General features: G+C 55.3%; 1 protein-coding gene across 2 annotated transcripts; it reads right to left on the reverse strand.

The window, feature by feature from the left end:
• Positions 1-1,040: 1,040 nt before the first annotated feature.
• On the reverse strand, positions 1,041-6,473 carry LHFPL5 (LHFPL tetraspan subfamily member 5). 2 transcript variants are annotated; one of them, XM_054293947.1, is made up of 5 exons: positions 6,184-6,473; positions 5,995-6,102; positions 3,012-3,248; positions 1,596-1,628; positions 1,041-1,336 (listed from the first exon to the last, which is right to left on the reverse strand). In XM_054293947.1, the coding sequence occupies exons 1-4, from the start codon at positions 6,404-6,406 to the stop codon at positions 1,612-1,614; spliced, it is 585 nt and encodes a 194-aa protein (XP_054149922.1). In that variant the 5' UTR covers positions 6,407-6,473; the 3' UTR covers positions 1,041-1,336; positions 1,596-1,611. The 2 variants fall into 2 exon arrangements, with proteins under 2 accessions (XP_054149922.1, XP_054149921.1); XM_054293946.1 differs by having other exon boundaries at positions 5,995-6,473.
• Between the last annotated feature and the right edge of the window lie 10,218 nt (positions 6,474-16,691).

Here is a 16,691-nt window from a genome sequence, read left to right on the forward strand (position 1 = left end):
TTCATGAGGATCATTCACTCACAAACCAGGTCATTTAATCCACTTGAACAGAGTTTCTCCAGTTCAGAGCCTGATTTGGCTTATTTATGCAAATCATGCTGCATGTTCCTTTAGTGGTAGATCAGGTTCTCTATGCATACAATAAACAAAAAGGCAGGTAACATACCAAAAAGTGTTTTAAACTGCTGAGGTAACCTTTTCCTTTTTTTTTTTTTTTCCTTTTATCTGGCTTTTATTCCTTTTATTCCAGTTGTGGGTCACTTCTGTATCTGTTACAGGAGCGCTGCAGGCAGTAGTGGGTTCCAGCTGACTGTGAAGATAACTTTGGCAGGGCAAACAATTCCTGAGGTCTTGAAAGCTCCCCCAGCCCTGCCTGCTCGAGCCCGGCTGATGAAGGAACATTTCCCACAAGGGGTCTGCACTCTTTGACTGTTGAAAGCCCCTGCCCATCCTTCCTTCCCTTCCCTCTGCCAGCCCTGACTGGATGAGGGGTTTTTACCATGATAGCCAAGCCTGTGAGTGGAAGCCCTGCAGAAGCAGCAGAAATCCTGATTTCATGATTCAGTCTTGTACTCTCTGCTCGTTCACTTGGGGTCTGTTCATTTCCAAATTGCTGTGACATGCTCACACTATAAAGGATTTGTACTTGTGTCAGTCTAAAACCTGAAGGAAAATACATTTTTATTCTTTCTACTTGGGTGCTTTGTCTTTTATTTTGTTTTCTCCTTTGTGAAAGCCCTGCAATAAACAGATTATTTAATAACTGAGCCCTGGTTTTCATACATGCCCCTTGTAATTCTGTTCTGAGTCAGGGGCTCAGGGATGGAATTTGCTTCACTAGTGAACATTCAGCTTTGATTTCCAGAATGAGATAGCTTTTGTTGCTGGTGTTGTGATCCATTTTAAAAAGGGGAGAAGAGTAAAAAATCGAACTGCTGGAATTTTTCCGTTCTGAAATACAGAGGGTTTCCTCTGCCCTCAGGAGAAAAGCACAAAACCCAAAACACTGATATTTTGGTGGTTTGGTGGGTTTTTTTTGTTTTTTTTTTTTTTAATTGATAAATAATTTCCTTGAAAGAATGTGTACAAACCCCCCCCCAAAAGCAGCAAATTGCCATCCTTGCCCTCTTGTCCCTCTTGCCGATGGACTCAGAAAAACTCTTATGCCCATTTTGGGCTCTTTTCACCAAATAAGCTCCACAAGAGCTGTGAGCCAAGAGCAGCCCCATGGGTGAAGAAAACAGCTGTAGAAAATCCTCAGAATTTGGTACGTTTAAGCTTCCTAGAAGAGTCACTTCAAAGAAAAGGGCTGATGGAAGAAGAGCTCTGGATGTCCCTGGGAACAGAAAGAGTAAGGCAGCTGTTGGGAAATGTAGTTTGACTTCAAATTTTGTGCTGCTTTTATTTTGCACTTGGCAAGGATTTGTGCTTTCCCAGTTTTGGGAGGCAAAGCAAAGACAATTTCTTCTTTAAGCACAAATAAAACCAATGTGACTCCAGCACCAAAATCAGCTGTCGATGCTTTGGTAATCAGAATAAAACAGTGACATGGTGGATGCTGGGAATATTAAAAATCTGTGTGGGTTATCACTTACATGGTGATCAGCTCTGTCAGTCATTTCCCTCTTCTGTAAAACAAAAAGAGAATTGCAGAGTTAGCGTGTAAAACTGAAAGGATGAGAGTGTTTTGCAGGTTTGTTTTCAAAAAGGAAGGTGTTTAAAATGAGAACAAAGCCCCAGAGGCCTGGGAAATGTAATCTGGGTGGATTTGGGCTCCTGCCTTGTTCTCCATCAGTTTTCTGCTGCTGGCTCTCCCTCCCTGCAGAGCAGAGGGAGATGGATGGTGGATGGAGCCACCCACCATCCACCCAAGCAGCAGCAGTGACCTCGATGCCTTAAGGTTTAACTTTCATGTTTTCCAGATTCTGTCCTGCATTGCTATTCAACTCTGAATTTCATATAAAGTATTAGCAGGTTCTCCTCACAGCTCAGTCACACAAAACAATCCTTTTCCAACCCCAGAACTAAGGACACTGCTGCAGCTTCAGCCCCAAAAAGTGCAAACGACGGGGAATGGAGAAGGATGGGACTGCAGAACCTGGGGCTGGAACTGGACAATGAACCCCAGCATAGAAATGGACCAAAACTTATCAAAGTGTGAAAACTCGTGACTCTGAGCCCATCTCGGGTGGAGGCACAGCCAGGCTCTTGTACTGCCCAAGGTGCATCCTTTGAAGGGCTATTTGTATTTATTAAATTTCCTCTTATTAAAATATTATTTTAATAAACAATACTGATAATATAATAGAATTAAAGAATTATATTAAATAATAATTATATTAAATAATTATGTCAAATAATAATTACATTAAAGAATAATTAAATATTATACTTAATAATATAATTAAAATATTATTTTAATAAATATTTATTTTAAATCCTACTTTATTCCTTTAACTCTGTATGATTATTATATTAAATAATAATTATATTAAATAATTACATTAAAGAATAATTATATTAAATAATAATTATATTAAATAATAATCATATTAAATAATATAATTAAAATATTATTTTAATAAATATTTATTTTAAATCCTACTTTATTCCTTTAACTCTGTATGATTATTATATTAAATAATAATTATATTAAATAATTACATTAAAGAATAATTATATTAAATAATAATTATATTAAATAATAATCATATTAAATAATATAATTAAAATATTATTTTAATAAATATTTATTTTAAATCCTACTTTATTCCTTTAACACTGTATGATTATTATATTTAATAATAATTATATTAAATCATTACATTAAATAATAACTATATTAAATAATAATTATATTAAATAATATAATTAAAATACTTATTTTAATAAATATTCATTTAAAATCCTACTTTATTCCTTTGACTCTGTCTGGTCTCTGTTCTAGGCAGCCTCTCAAGTCACGGCCCCTGGGCTGAATCTCTGTTCAGGAGCGATCCCAGCACACCCACCGTTATCCTCCACTTTGAAATCCGAGGGGAGCAGGTTGTCCTGCCGGTTGCCCAGCACGAAGGCCAGGAAGGAGAGGATGAGGGCGTCCAGGATGCCGATGATGCACAGGATGTACGCCCAGCGCACGGTGCACGCGCCCAGCGTGTATTTGTCGGTTTTGTCCCCGCACATTCTCCTCACCTCGGGGGAGTCCCAGCCGTCGGGGTAGATCAGGCAGCCGATCATCAGCCCTGTAGCTGCAGGGACAGGGGGACGCTGAGCTCCTCAGCTGATGATGGTGCCAAAGATTTTTACCTTTTTTTTTGTTTTGTATAAATTTGTAGCTTTGTAGATAGCTGTATAGAGAATACTTGTAGCTGTAGCTTCAAGTATTTTTCTAATCTTTCTTCTCTGCCTTTAGCAATAGTAAGCTAACCTTATAAACACATTCCTAACTTGTTTAGTCTTATTCCAAGAAGAGAGCTAACTTCAAGAATGTTCTCTTTTCCAGCCAGAATCTGGACCAGACACAACAAAAGTGGGGCAAAAGAAACCCCTGGACTGCTTCCAGAGGGTCAGGGCCCCAGGAATTATTACCTAACCAACTAACCTTTTGACTGGACAGTGGATGATAAGTGCACTGACCTCCTAACCTTATAAAAATTGTAGAATTACTATTCCACATGTACTTTTCACCATGTTATTCACCTGAAAGCTTTCAACTACAGGTTTGCTTTTATACTCACCCCAATTGAAAGATGCATTCTATTTTCCAGGCACCAACACTGAAGTGGAGAGAGCAGCTGGAGGAGCAAACATCACGCTGCAAACACGTCAGGGGCTATGGATCTGTCCCTTGAAGGCACTGGGGTTGCTCATCCCCATGGGCTGGGCTGTGCTGCACAGGCAGGGAGGAGGAGGAGGAGGAGCAGGATCTGCTGTGCTGCCTTCCCATGAGCCAAGGATGAGCAGCACCAGCATCTCCCGTCCCAGCGTTGCCCAGGCAACATCTCTGCTCCCTCTGCACAGAGCCCTGCCCGTGGCACTGCAAGGAAACATCTCCAAACAAAACTGCGATGGGTTCAGTCTGTGTCAGTGCAAACCCTGGCCTAGCACCTTGCAGCTGATTCCAGCCCAGGGTTTGCTAAGGTGGAGCTGCTGTCAGCAGCAGCTTTGTGGGCAGATTAATTCTGCTTGTTCAGCTGTGCTGGTTCCAGCAGCAGCTCCTGTGACTGCTCAGAGCTCACACACAGCCTTGGGAGCTGCTCCAGCCTGGTCACGGGTCCCCAGCACCTCAGCTCACCTTTGCCATGGCAGCTGTGCCAGCAGGGTGCTGAAGGGCAGCTCATGCCCCAAATCTCAGCACTGCCTTTTTCCCCCACTCAGAGAAATTTTATTTACTGGACAAGAACAATGACCAGGCTTGGGATGAGTTAATATGCAAGGTTTTAGGACATGATTAAAAAAAGCCCTTCACATGCTCCATTCCTGTGTTGGAAGTAACTGCTGCAGATGTGGGGCAGTCCCTGACTCCTGTCACACAAGAAACTGTGGTGGACAAGCAGATGTTTGTCCCTGCCCCTCCTGGACATCTGCAGCCTCCTTAATGCACCTTGTCCCACACCTGTGCTCCTTCTCTGCCACCAGGTGCTCAGAAACCAGAACCCCCTTCTGGGCCAGTGGCCTTGTCCTTGCCAATGTTTTCTTTTCCCTTGGCTTGAGGACAAGCCAGCAGCAAGGTGAGCAGGCAGCTTCCTTATCTGCAGAGAGGACTTCTCTTCATGGAAAAGCAGCTGGTTAACCTCATACAGGATAAATCTTCCCTGTAACTAACAGAGAAATGGGGGAAGTGGGAAAGAAATAATTGCTGTGAAATTGTGCCCTGGTTCAGAGCAAAGGGCAGGAAATTGATCCTCTCTTAGCCTGCCTACTTTGTAAAATAATTCCTAAAATGCAGCAGTACCTGTCCCTCTGGCAGAACTGCCCGTGACAACTTTCTCTTCCCCAGAAGAGAATGACCACAGAACATTCAGAACAACAGAGTATTCAGAACCACAACAAAAAATGGAAAAACCCCAACTGCCACAGCAAAGCCTCTCTGCTGCTGCTCCCCAGGAGGCTGAGCTGCCCCAAGCTTCTTATCTAAATCTTCTCTTGAGCTCGATTCTTTATCAGGGCACTGAAGGAACCCCGTGCCCCCTCCCACGGGTGTCAGCGGGGCTGTGGCCCCGGCTCACATCAATCATTCAGGAGCACCAAAGCCCTGGCTCGGGTTCCAGCTGAGCCAGGAGTTGGGTTACAGGTGTCTCAGGTGCCTTGGGGAGGGATGGGGAAGGTTTGAGAGCCGCGGGGATGAGCAGCAAAGTGAGAAAACGCCGGTGATGGCACCAAATCAGCCAGTCAGTCCCCTCCCCGTGTTCCATCCTCCTCTGCATTACTCCCCGCGCTCAGGGAGTTACTACAATGGGCCAGCAAGCATCACCTCTGTGTGCCCGCTCCGTTCCTGCCGGATCCCAAACACAGGAGAGCGCTCTGTGCCCTGGGGGGGAATTTTGGTGCTCTCAAACTGATCCTCTGAAGCCTCCCTGCGGCTGAGCAGGAGCAGCGGCGCTGGGAGAAGCGAGTTTTGGGGCCACAAGGTTTGGGACCACAAGTTTTGGAGCCACAAGTTTTGGCAGCCACAAGGTTTGGGGCCACAAGGTTTGGCAGCCACAAGGTTTGGGGGCCACAAGGTTTGGGGGCCACAAGGTTTGGGGCCACAAGGTTTAGGGCCACAAGGTTTGGCAGCAGCACCCGGGGAAGCATCACTCGACATGGGGCTGCGCCTCAGCTGCTCTGGAAGGAGTTTTTTACCAATAACTCCCCACTGGTAACCCCTAAAGAGGAGCACATGGCCTGGAGGCGACACTGGGGTCTCTTACCGGGCCCAACCCCCATTCCCAGCAGAGTCGGGGGCAGAAGGGAAAAGGGGCGGCCCCCGGGATCCCCCCGCTCCCCGCTCACCCGCCGCCAGCTGCATCCAGGCGCACACTTTGTACACGGTGGCCGCGTTGCAGAAGAAGAAGAGGCTGAAGCAGAGGATGGTGCCGATGATGAGGAAGGTGGAGACGCCTACGAAGAACATGGCAGTTTTGAAGGCACTGGAGGGGATGGTGCCGAAGTCCAGGGGGCTGCCCTTGCAGATGAGCTCACCGGTGAGCGCGTTGCCGATGCAGTAGGAGAAGAGGCCGAAGTAGCCGGCCTGCGGCGTGTCGATGCTGTCGCCGATCCAGTAGGGCTGGATGAAGGTCACCACCATCAGGATGGAGAAGCAGAGCGTGAAGACGGCCCAGAGCACCCCCATGGCCCGCGCATTCCGCACATAGTTGGTGTGGTAGATCCGCGCCGCCTCCTGCGCCGGCAGCAGCTTGGACATGGCGGGGCAGCGGCACCGGCACCGGGGCTTCTGCTCCGCTCCGGCCCCGCTCCGGTCCCGGGGCTCCCTCTCCGGTCCCGCTCCGGCCCCGCCCGGCGGCAGCGGGGGCGGCGGAGGCTCCGGCGGCGGCGGCGGCGGGACCTCCTCCCACCCCCGGAGAACCGGGGGGAACCCGGGAGGAGCCGGAGCGACCCCGCAGCCGCAGCCGGAGGGGGCGGGCGGCGCCTTCGGGGATGCTCCTGAACGGGGATGCGCCCTGCGCGCCGGGGATGCTCGCTCGGGATGCGCCCTTCGCCTCCTCCGGGTGCCCTGAGATGGATCCTGGGGTAACCCAAATACCCCCAGTGTAACCGAAATAACCCCAGTCTGTCCTGGGGTGCCGCCTGTGCCCCTGGGCTGTGCCCTGCAATGCCCTCAGGGCTCCGTTCTGTCCCCCCTGTGCCCCCAGTAACACCCTGGGCTGTGCCCCAGAGCTCCCCTGTGCCCTGCAATGCCCTCAGGGGTGCCCTCTATGCCCCCAGTAATGCCCTGGGCTGTGCCTTGCACACCCAGAATGTGCCTGGGCTGCTCCTCACACCCCTGGGTGTGTCCCAGGATGTGCCACTGGGATGTGTGCTGGGATGAGACCCAGGATGTGTGTTGACCCCCACAATGTGCCAGGAACTGATGCAGCAGCCCTTGGGCTCCCTGCCAGTGTAGGAGGACCCTGGTGAGGGCTGGAAGGGCAGGGGGTCACAGCCAAGGGGACACAGAAATTGGGACACAGAAATTGGGACACATCACAGGGCACACAGCAGAGCGCGGTGAGATCCTGGGGGTCACGGGGACAGGTGACACTGTGATGGTCACCCTGCAGCCAGTGCCAGCCTCCGCATCACCCCTGTGCCTGTCAAAGTCCAGGGCTGTGTGGCCATTAATCACATCCAAGAATAGCCAAGCCACTGTGGGCATGAGAATCTGTGCCATTCTCAGGGTTGTTTGCCTTTCATCAGCCCCACCCCCCCAAACACAGAAACACAGCAAATATTTGGGCAGGGCAGGCTGAAGCGGCGGCCCTTGGGCTGGGGACCGTGGTGGGCTCTGGATCCTTGCAGGGGGCTCTGCTTTCCTGCACCGCATGAACTTCCTCCAGCAGGTTTCTTGGTGCCCGTGGTTCCATTTGGGAGATGGAGGATCTGGTGGCTGTCCCATGGAGCAGAGCTCCTGCTGTAGCAACCAGCCCTGACTTTGCCCAGGAACCATCAGCAGCAGCCAGCAAGGAGAGCATCCCAGAGAGCCCCAGCTCCACGGGGAAGCAGAGGAGGAAGAGGAAGCACAGAAGTGAAGCTGTCCATTAGGGCCCCCTAGGCTGTATTTTCACTGGGAGCAGCAGGCAAGGAGATTCCACAGGGCTCCTGAGGGTGCTGATTAGGTGAGGGTGTTAATTATTGGGGGAGCAGCATGGTTCTTGAGGGAAAAGGGAGGAAGGGGAAGGGAGGGAGAGAGGGAGAGCCAAGGGGAAAAAGGGCCAAGAGAGAACCTGGTCTGCCTCCCACAGCTTAACAGGGAGATTAAAAGTGGGTGTGGAATAAAACTGGGGTCAATGGGGTTACAGACACCTGATACTGCAGTGCAGGGTCACAGGTTTAGAATAAATCTTACATTTTGGGGGGGGGTGAGACAGAGCAAGCCATTGAACTAAAACGTAACAGCACACACAAGTGCCATTATTTTGTGTTCCCTTTGGCCAAAGGAGCTGCTAAAGGGCAGGGTGTCATGGCCAGTGGGGACAGGAGCTGGGACAGCACCTGGCTGCCCTGGCGTGGCTGGGCCCTTGCCCTGGGCACTGCAGCCGTGTCCCAGTGCCACGGGCTGAGGTGTGATAGGAGCAGCCACATCAGCTGATGGCGATTGTGGCTGGCTATAAAGCACCTGCTGGCCCCAGGCACAGCCACAGCGAGCCCACCATGGCCAAGGTGCTGCCTGCCTGCCTGCTGCTGGCCCTGCTGCTGCTGCCCCCAGCCCTGCTGGCACCGCAGGAGCGAGGGCTCATCTTCAACCTGGTAAGGGGACGCCAGCCCTGTGCCAGGCAGGAGGGTCCCACTGCTGCAGGGGGCACGCACGGAGGGGTGGAGGTGTCTGTGAGGGAGCCTGGAGCCTGGGAAATCAGCTCCATAAAGGGATGGGGAACACAGAAAGGGGAGCAGACAAACTCTCAGCTGCTTGAGCCAGCCAGGACCCCCAGCCTGGATGGTTCCCAGGGCCTGCGGAGGGGAAATGCTTTTCCTGTGGTGTGACCGGGCTCACAGGGGTCTGAGGATGAGGGAAGAGACAAGGATCTGACTCCATGTTTCAGAAGGCTGATTTATTATTTTATTATATTTATTACATTAAAACGATACTAAAAGAATAGAAGAAAGGATTTCCTCAGAAGGCTGGCTAAGAATAGAATATGAAGGAAAGATGACAAAGGTTTGTGGCTCAGCTCTCTGTCTGAGCCAGCTGGGTGTGATTGGCCACTAATTACAAACAACCACATGAGACCAATCACAGATTGCTGTTGCATTCCACAGCAGCAGATAATCATTGTTTACATTTTGTTCCTGAGGCCTCTCAGCTTCTCAGGAGGAAAAATCCTAAGGAAAGGATTTTCCATAAAAGATGTCTGTGACACTGTGGTGTCTCAGCCCTCCTGTGAACCCAGCAGAAAAAACCTCTTTGATGTGGGTGATATTTTGGGCCAGACTGAGGGAATGCTGCAGAGTGGGGCATGGGGGCAGTGCTGCTGAGCCTCAGCCAACAGGCAGAGCTGGTGTTCAACACGCCCCAAGCCCCTGGGCTCACAGCGAGGGTGAGATTGAAGGGGAACAAAGAGGGATGTGGTGCTGTTTGTGCTGCAGGACACGGGGGAGCTGTGCCTGCAGAGTGCCCAGTGCAAGAGCGGCTGCTGCCACCGAACCGACGGCCTCAGCCTGGCCCGGTGCGCCCCGAAGGCAGCTGAGACCCAGGAGTGCTCCCCAAAGGTAGGTGCCCACTGCTCCCGGGGCTGGGCAGGCGTGGGGAATGTGCCACACGCTGCACTGAGCCCTTGTTCCCTGCAGAGCCTCTATGGGGTCTACTACAAGTGTCCCTGTGAGAGCGGCTTGACCTGCGAGACCGACAGGACCATCGTGGGCTCCATCACCAACACCGACTTTGGGATCTGCATGGACCCCCACGAGTCCAGAAGGCGGTGAAGGAAGATCCCCCCGTGCCCCTCTGTGCTGCCCCTGCCTTTCCCCCTCTCCTGGGTTTAGCTGTGGGAGAATTTGAATAAACACCAGCTTCTGCCGAGCTGCACGGTGGAGTTTTCGCTCAAACCTGGTGTGAAGTTCACCAAACCTGGCCCAGGACAGGGACAGCAGGGCCAGGCAGTCCCTGAGGAAGCCACCAGGACATGATGGCTTTACCTGTGTGTGTGTGCAATCATCCAACAATCTGGGCTGGGCCAGCAGCAGGACATGGGCTGAGCTCGGCTCCAGGTGAGTTTAAAAGGGGGTGCAGGGAAGGGGGAGATGCAGCAGCCCCAGGGTCTGAGGCTGTGCTGGCCTCGGTTTATCCCCTGCTGTGGCACAGGGTGAGGAGGAGGAGGCAGCTGTCTGCAGAGCTGTGGAAGCAGCAGGAGCTGGGGGGATCATCAGTGAGGGTGTTCTCGGCTCCTCCAGTGCAGAATTCACCCCGTGTTTCTCCATCCCTGGGGATCACAGGAACCAGGCACCGCCAGTGCCACTGCCCACTGCCCCAGGGCTCTGCACCAGCTGGGGAGGCCACAAAGGCTGAGGGCACCCCCTGGCAGCCGAGGAGGTTCTGCAGGAAACTTCATTTTCAGGACAAAGCTGACGGGCAGCTTGAGGATCTGCAGCTGCAGAAACACCAGGGACACCTCTGGGAGGGTGGCACAGCTTGGGGGGGCCCCCATTATTGAAGGGGAACATGGGGGGCAATATGGGCATCAGTCTGGCTCAGGGGGGCTGCAAGAGGAGAAAATTCTGAGCTGGGTTTTAGTTTTAAACTTGTGGCGGGTGGTTAAAATCTGGAGAGTCTTGTTCTCTTGGCAGGAGACCCCACCAGAGCAGTGTCCTCAGTGGGGTAAGGGGCAGCTGGGGACAGGGATGGGGACAGCAAACCTTCTCCTGCAGCACCCGCCCGCCCAGGGGACACGGCACAGGGGTCTCTCCCTGGATCCCCCTCTCTGCGGGGTCCCCTCAGCACTGGGAGCCCCCGGAGGGGCTGGGACAGGCTCCGGGGAGCCGGGGAACCCCTCCTGCCCCAAACCCGGCCGGGCTCTGCGCTCCGGGCTGGGGCAGCATGTGAGAGAGCAGCGCTGGCACCGGCAGAGGGCAGCGGCGCCGTGCCCACGGCCCGGGGACCCCGGCCCAAAGGGACCCCCAGCCCCGCAGAGACCCCCGGGACGGGGCATCGCAGCCCTGGGGGTCCCTAAAATGCCCCCCAAGCTCTGCCACCCCCGAGTCCTGCGCTGGGGAGGAAGGGGGCAGTGATGTTTGGGGTGAGGAAGGCAGCGCTAAACTCTGCGGGTTTTGTGGTATCCCTGTTTTTGTGGCGCCCCCGTTTCTGTGGTGTCCCCGCAGAAGGACGGTGGTGGCACCAGAGAGGTGGGAAGGGAGGGGGCTGTGCTGAGGTGGGGGTCTCATAAATCCCCCTCCATCCCTCCCTCCCCCCCGCCCCACCGCAGCCCTGCATTTACTGGTGAAGCCGCAGCTTTGTTTTGGCAGCTCTGGGCTGGTAAATATTGGCTTGAACCGAAAACCAGACGCTGCCTGACTCACGGCGCCTTAACAAACACAGGAAGGGGCCCCTGGCGCGTGTGGGGTGCTGCTGGCAGCCCTGGGGACAGGGGGACCCCGCAGGGTGGGCACAGCCCCGGGGCGAGCGGAGCATCCTTGGGCAGGAGGGCTGTGCTGCAGCCTGCGGGCAGATGGGGAATGGAGGGGTGCCAGCATTGGGGTGCCCCTTCCTCCTCCCCTGCCCTGCGCAGGGTGAAAATCAGCCGGGAATATGAGGCTGAAGGGCAGCCCAAGATCCCCACCCCAGCAGCAGGATTGCCACCCCCCCGTCCCAGCCCGTCCCCTCCGGGTCACCCCTAAATGTTATAAATGGGGTGCCCCGCTCCCCAGGGAGGCGTGTGGCACATGCCCGCCCCGGTGCCCCCTCACCCGCCCGGCCCCAGGGTACAGGATGTTCTCACCCAGCCCAGCTCGGCTCCCCAACCTCTCCTCCCCGCCTCTCCCCCCTTTCCGCCAGCCCTCGGCCTTCACCTCTCCTCCTCTGCGCTGCTTTAACCCTTTTGTGCACCCCAGACATCTCCTTCTCCTCTCCTTCTTTTTCTCCTTCTGGATTTCTTTATAATTTCTGCGCTGAAAATTCCTTCTCTACCCATTCCGGGGTGTCCCTGCACCCTCAAATCGCTGCAGCTCCAGTGGGGTGCCCACCCTGTGCCCAGCTTTGCAGGCACCCCCAGAAAAGTCCCCCCACTCCCAAAAATCTGCAAGGAAAACCTGTGTGTGTGTATCTGTGTGTTTGTGTGTGTGTGTTTGTGAGTGTGTCTGTGTTTGTTTGCTCCTGCAGCCTCACCCTGGGGGCACAGGGGCTGCCAGCCCCAGCCCTGGCAGGGGGAAATGTGGATTTTTGGGGGTCTGAGCAGCCCCTGGCCCCCACGGTGGAAGGGACAGGCAGCAGCCCTGCAGCTCCAGCTCAGGACAGTGATTTCAGCAGGGGGAGACCCCAGGCACAGCCTGGTTAATTCCACGTCCCCACACGCACAGTTTGGGGACAGTTTGGGGACAGTTTGGTGCCCCAGTTTGCTGCAGCCTGGGCTGAGGATGGGCCTGATCCTGCAGCAGGGTCAGGGGCACTGCTGGGCTGGATTGGGGGGCACAGGGGGGGTTTTGGGGCTGTTTGTGCCCCAGGGGCTGCCCAGAGCCATCTGGAGTGCACAGAGGGGTTTGGGGGTGCACAGAGGCACCTGGGGCTCCCTGCCTGCTCCTGGCTCTGGGTTGGTTCCCCCCATAAACCTTTACCCCCAGTGGGGCTCAGGACATGCTGGGGGGCAGCAGCCCCTCTCAGGGTGTCCCTTGGGCACAGCAGGGTCCAGAGGGATGAAACACATCCCTGCAGGGTGTGGGACACCCCAGCCAGCACCAGGGGTTTGGGGAATCCCAAATCCTCGGGGAGATGCCCCAGTGTGCCCCCACCACCCTCTGCTGGCCTGGGGCACCTCGAGCTGCGCCTGCAGCAGCAAAACCTCCCTGGCTGTGGGGCACAGTGGGGTGCAGACCCCAACGCAGACCCCAGGGATGTGGGGGCCTGATCCTGCCACTCAGGGCTTTCCTAAATCTGGGCCAGGTTTTTGCTGTCCCAGGGAGATGGCTTTGGGATGATGCTGGCCAGAAGCCATCCTTCAAGCTCTCTCTGGAAGAAAGGCAACCTTTCTAGCAAAAATTTAAAAAAAAACAAATTCATGGAAAGCTCTGGTTTGCCTCTTCTTGCCAAAACCAATTGTTGATGATTTTTCACGGCTGCTTTGGCTTTGCCTTTGCCTGTGACAGAGGGAACAATGTCAGATGTGCTCCTGTTTTCCCACTCTGATTTTTATCCCCTGAAGCTGGAAGAGGGGAAGGATTAGACTGAGGGACAGGGACCTGTCCTAGGCAAATATCAGCCCCAGGGGCTCCCGGACCTGGCATGAGGATCTCAGCCTTTCCTCCATCCTTGGGGCTGCAATTGGGGTCTTTTGAGGGTGTCCCCCTGAGGGCTGAGCGCTGCCCAGCTCATGGCAGCAGTGGAGGTTGCAAGTGGGACATGGAGATGCAGGAATGGCCCTGGGAGGACATCCAGGCACCCACACACCTCCACAACCCCCCTGATGGTGCCCACCAGGGCATGAGTGGGAAAAATCCTCATTCTGAATAATTGGTGCTGCTGGAAGCAGAGCAGTACAGGGAGGTGTAAGGAGGGGATGCTGGGCTGCACAGTCTGGGCAGAGCTCGAGGCTGGGTGCTGTGCAGCAGCCGGCTTGGGGGAAGTTCTCCCTGCACCCTCAGTGGGTGTTTTTAGCCTTAAACTCCCTGAAATGCTGGCGAGCTGGGCTGGGGGAGCAGAATGAAGGAGGGAGAATTTTGGGGAGGGGGGATATCTCCATGACATCGATGGGGATTCACTCTTGGGGGCTGGGGGTGCTAAAAGGGTGTTGGGGCGATGCAGGGGATGAGGGGGGGGATATTTCAGGGATGTTGGGGGGACACGGGGAGAGTGAGGGGGGATATTAGGGGGGGATATTGAAAGGAATGATTGGGGGGAGGGTCCTGGGAGGTTCTGGGGGGAATATTGGGAGGATATTGGCAGGGATGTCAGGGGGGATATGGGGGGCACTGGGGGGGTACTGGAGGGATATTAGGGGCAATATTGAAAGGAATGATAGGGGGGTCCTGGGAGATGGTGGGGGGATATTGGGGGGGATGTTATGGGGGACATGGGGGGAGAAAAGGGGGGATATTTAAAGGGTAGATTTGGGGAAGGTGCTGGGGGAATGCTGTGGGGAATATTGGGGGGGATGAGGGGGGATATTGGCAGGGATGTCGGGGGGGACATGGGGGGAGTGGGGAGGGGTATTGGGGGGGATATTAGGGGGGATATTGAAAGGGATGATTGGGGGAGGTCCTGGGAGATGGTGGGGGGAACACCGGAGGGATATTGGGGGGGACATGGGGGGAGCGGGGGGGGATATTAGGGGGGATATGGAAAGGAATGATGGGGGGGTTCCTGCAAGATGGTGGGGGAGACACTGGGGAAATGGTGGGGGGGACACGGGGGGATATTGAAAGGCATGACTGGAGGAGGGTGCTGGGGGGATATTGGGGGGTTTACTGGGGGTTGTCGGGTGTTGCCAGGAGTCGGTGCCGGGGGCCACACCGGGCCCCCCCGGGCAGGAGCCCCGAGCGGGCCGGGCCCAGCCGCCCCGCGGGCCCCGGGTGGCCCTGGCCGGGTGCCCCCCCGCCGGCCCGGCGCTGACTCAGGCTGTTCCCGGCGCTCCCGGTACATCGCGTCCCCACGCCGGGCGCCTGGCACGGCGCCCGCCCGGTGCAGCTCCCGGCAGGGGCACGGCCCGCTCCGGCCTCCCGGGCTGCGGCTCCCGGCACGGAGGGGCCGAGCCCGGCTCCGAACCCCCCGGGAGCCGCCGGAGGGGCTGCGGTGGGCGCTGGCCCCGGTCCCGCTCCGTGCCCCCCACCCGCGGCTCTCCGGGAGCCCCGCAATCACTGGGGCACCTGCGGGCGATCCCGGCGGTTCTGGCTCTCGGATCCGGCTGGCAGCAGCATCTCCATGGCAGGGCACAGCCGAGGGTCCTGGGGGGATCGATCCCCCCTCAGCCCCGTGCCCAGCCCCGAGGCTGCAGCTCGAACCCGCCCGGGCACCCCCAGCCCTCCCCGGCCGAGGCTGGTACAGTTCGTTACGTCCAGACCGGAATGTACTTTGTGTTAGAAGTGGCCACGAGCCAGGAAGGCAAAGCCGGACTTTATTTATCCTCCCTGCTCCGGCCCCGCTGCTGCATCCTGCCCTTGCTGCTCGTGTGGGGCTGGATCTCCGGCAGGGCTGGGGGAGCCCTGAGCTCTGTCCGCCTCTCTGCAGCTCATTGACAGACGGGGAAGGCGGCGATTCCCCCTTTTCCTCAGAAGGGAGATAATCTGGGGAAATGTTTGTGTCCTTTCTTCTGGTAAAAGCTGCGCTGGTGCCTGGGAGGAAGCGCTGTGAGGGAAATGGGAGCTCAGGGAAGGATCTAGGATCAGGGATGGATCTGGATGAGGGAAGGATCTAGGATCAGGGATGGGTCTAGGATCAGGGATGGGTCTAGATGAGGGAAGGATCTAGGATCAGGGAAGGATCTAGGATCAGGGATGGGTCTAGATGAGGGAAGGATCTAGGATCAGGGAAGGATCTAGGATCAGGGATGGGTCTAGATGAGGGAAGGATCTAGGATCAGGGAAGGGAAGGATCTGGAGGGAGATGCCGCTGTCTGCTGGCCTGGGGGCTTTTTGCAACAAGGGGCAGGATTTGGGCCACAGTCTGGTAATTTATGGGTTGGAAATGCACCTGGAAAGATCCGGCAGGACCAGGCCTGTGACAGAGTAGGGACTCCTCTGGGGGTCCCCATGTGTGAGGGGGATGTGTTGGCCCCTCAGCTGTTACAAAGTCATATTGAGAGCCGTGAATCCAACCAGAGAGGGGGAGGCTCGGGAGGGATCAGAGGGGATGGGTCTGGCGGATCATTCCACACCCAGCATCCCCTCTCCGGCCTTCCCGCAGGGACACCTGAGGGCAATGAGGGCAATGTCCCATTTCTGTATTGTGAGGGCAATGTCCCATTTCATACAGAAAGCGGCTCCTCAGCTGCTCTGCATCCCCGGGCTCCACAGCCCTCATGCCAAGGAGGTGCTCTTGCCCTGCTGCCCCTTGTCCCCGTGTCCCCGTGTCCGTCCGTCCCTGCCGGGAGCTGCACCTACAGCCGGTGGCAAGGACACGGTGTTCTGCTGTTGTGCAGTTCTGCTGTTGTGCTGCTGTGCTGTTCTCTGCCGCCTGTTGTGCAAGCCCTGGCTGCACCTCCTGTAAACACAGAGCTTCCCACGACCACAGCCCCGCTCCTGCCTCGCTGCCCCCCCTGTGCCAGCCCAAACGGGGCCCCCGAGGGGTGCACACACCACAGGTGAGGGTGGCACCACCAGGCTCCCAAAAACGCTGCTTTGATCCCCAAAATGGGCAATGGTGGGCTGCGTTCTGGGAGGAAGGATGGGTTTGATCCCTGGGAAGGATCCCTGCCCCCAGGACCGTGGGTTTGTGCTGCCGCACACGAAAGGAAACTGAGAGAAAAGAGAAAAGCCACTTCCTCCACTCTCGAGAGATTCACTGATGTGGCTCCTCACGGCTCAGCCAAGGTGCAGGGACTCCTCTCCTCCCCACGCTCTCCAGGCAGATTAACGCTGGTTATTTTTAGCAGAAGACAAGGATGAATAAAAATATCCCCCTGCTTTATTTTAATGATTTTTTTCTCTCTCTCTCTGTTTCAGGAAGGCTGCTCTCACCTCACACGAGGTGCTGGGGAGCAGGTGCCTTGGCTTGGCTCCCTGCTCCCAGACTTTCCCCAAGGCTCCCTGTCCTTTCGGGGCTGGGGCAGGACATGTGTGGCCAGCTGGAGGGCCAGGGGGAACAGGCAGTACCCCTGGCAGGCGTCACAAAGCCAAACAGGATTATTTATGGA

Source organism: Melozone crissalis, unplaced genomic scaffold, assembly GCF_028551555.1.
Source record: "Melozone crissalis strain CALT ecotype California unplaced genomic scaffold, PUWL_Pcris_2 ptg000198l_1, whole genome shotgun sequence".
In the NCBI taxonomy this organism is placed as follows: Eukaryota; Metazoa; Chordata; class Aves; order Passeriformes; family Passerellidae; genus Melozone; species Melozone crissalis.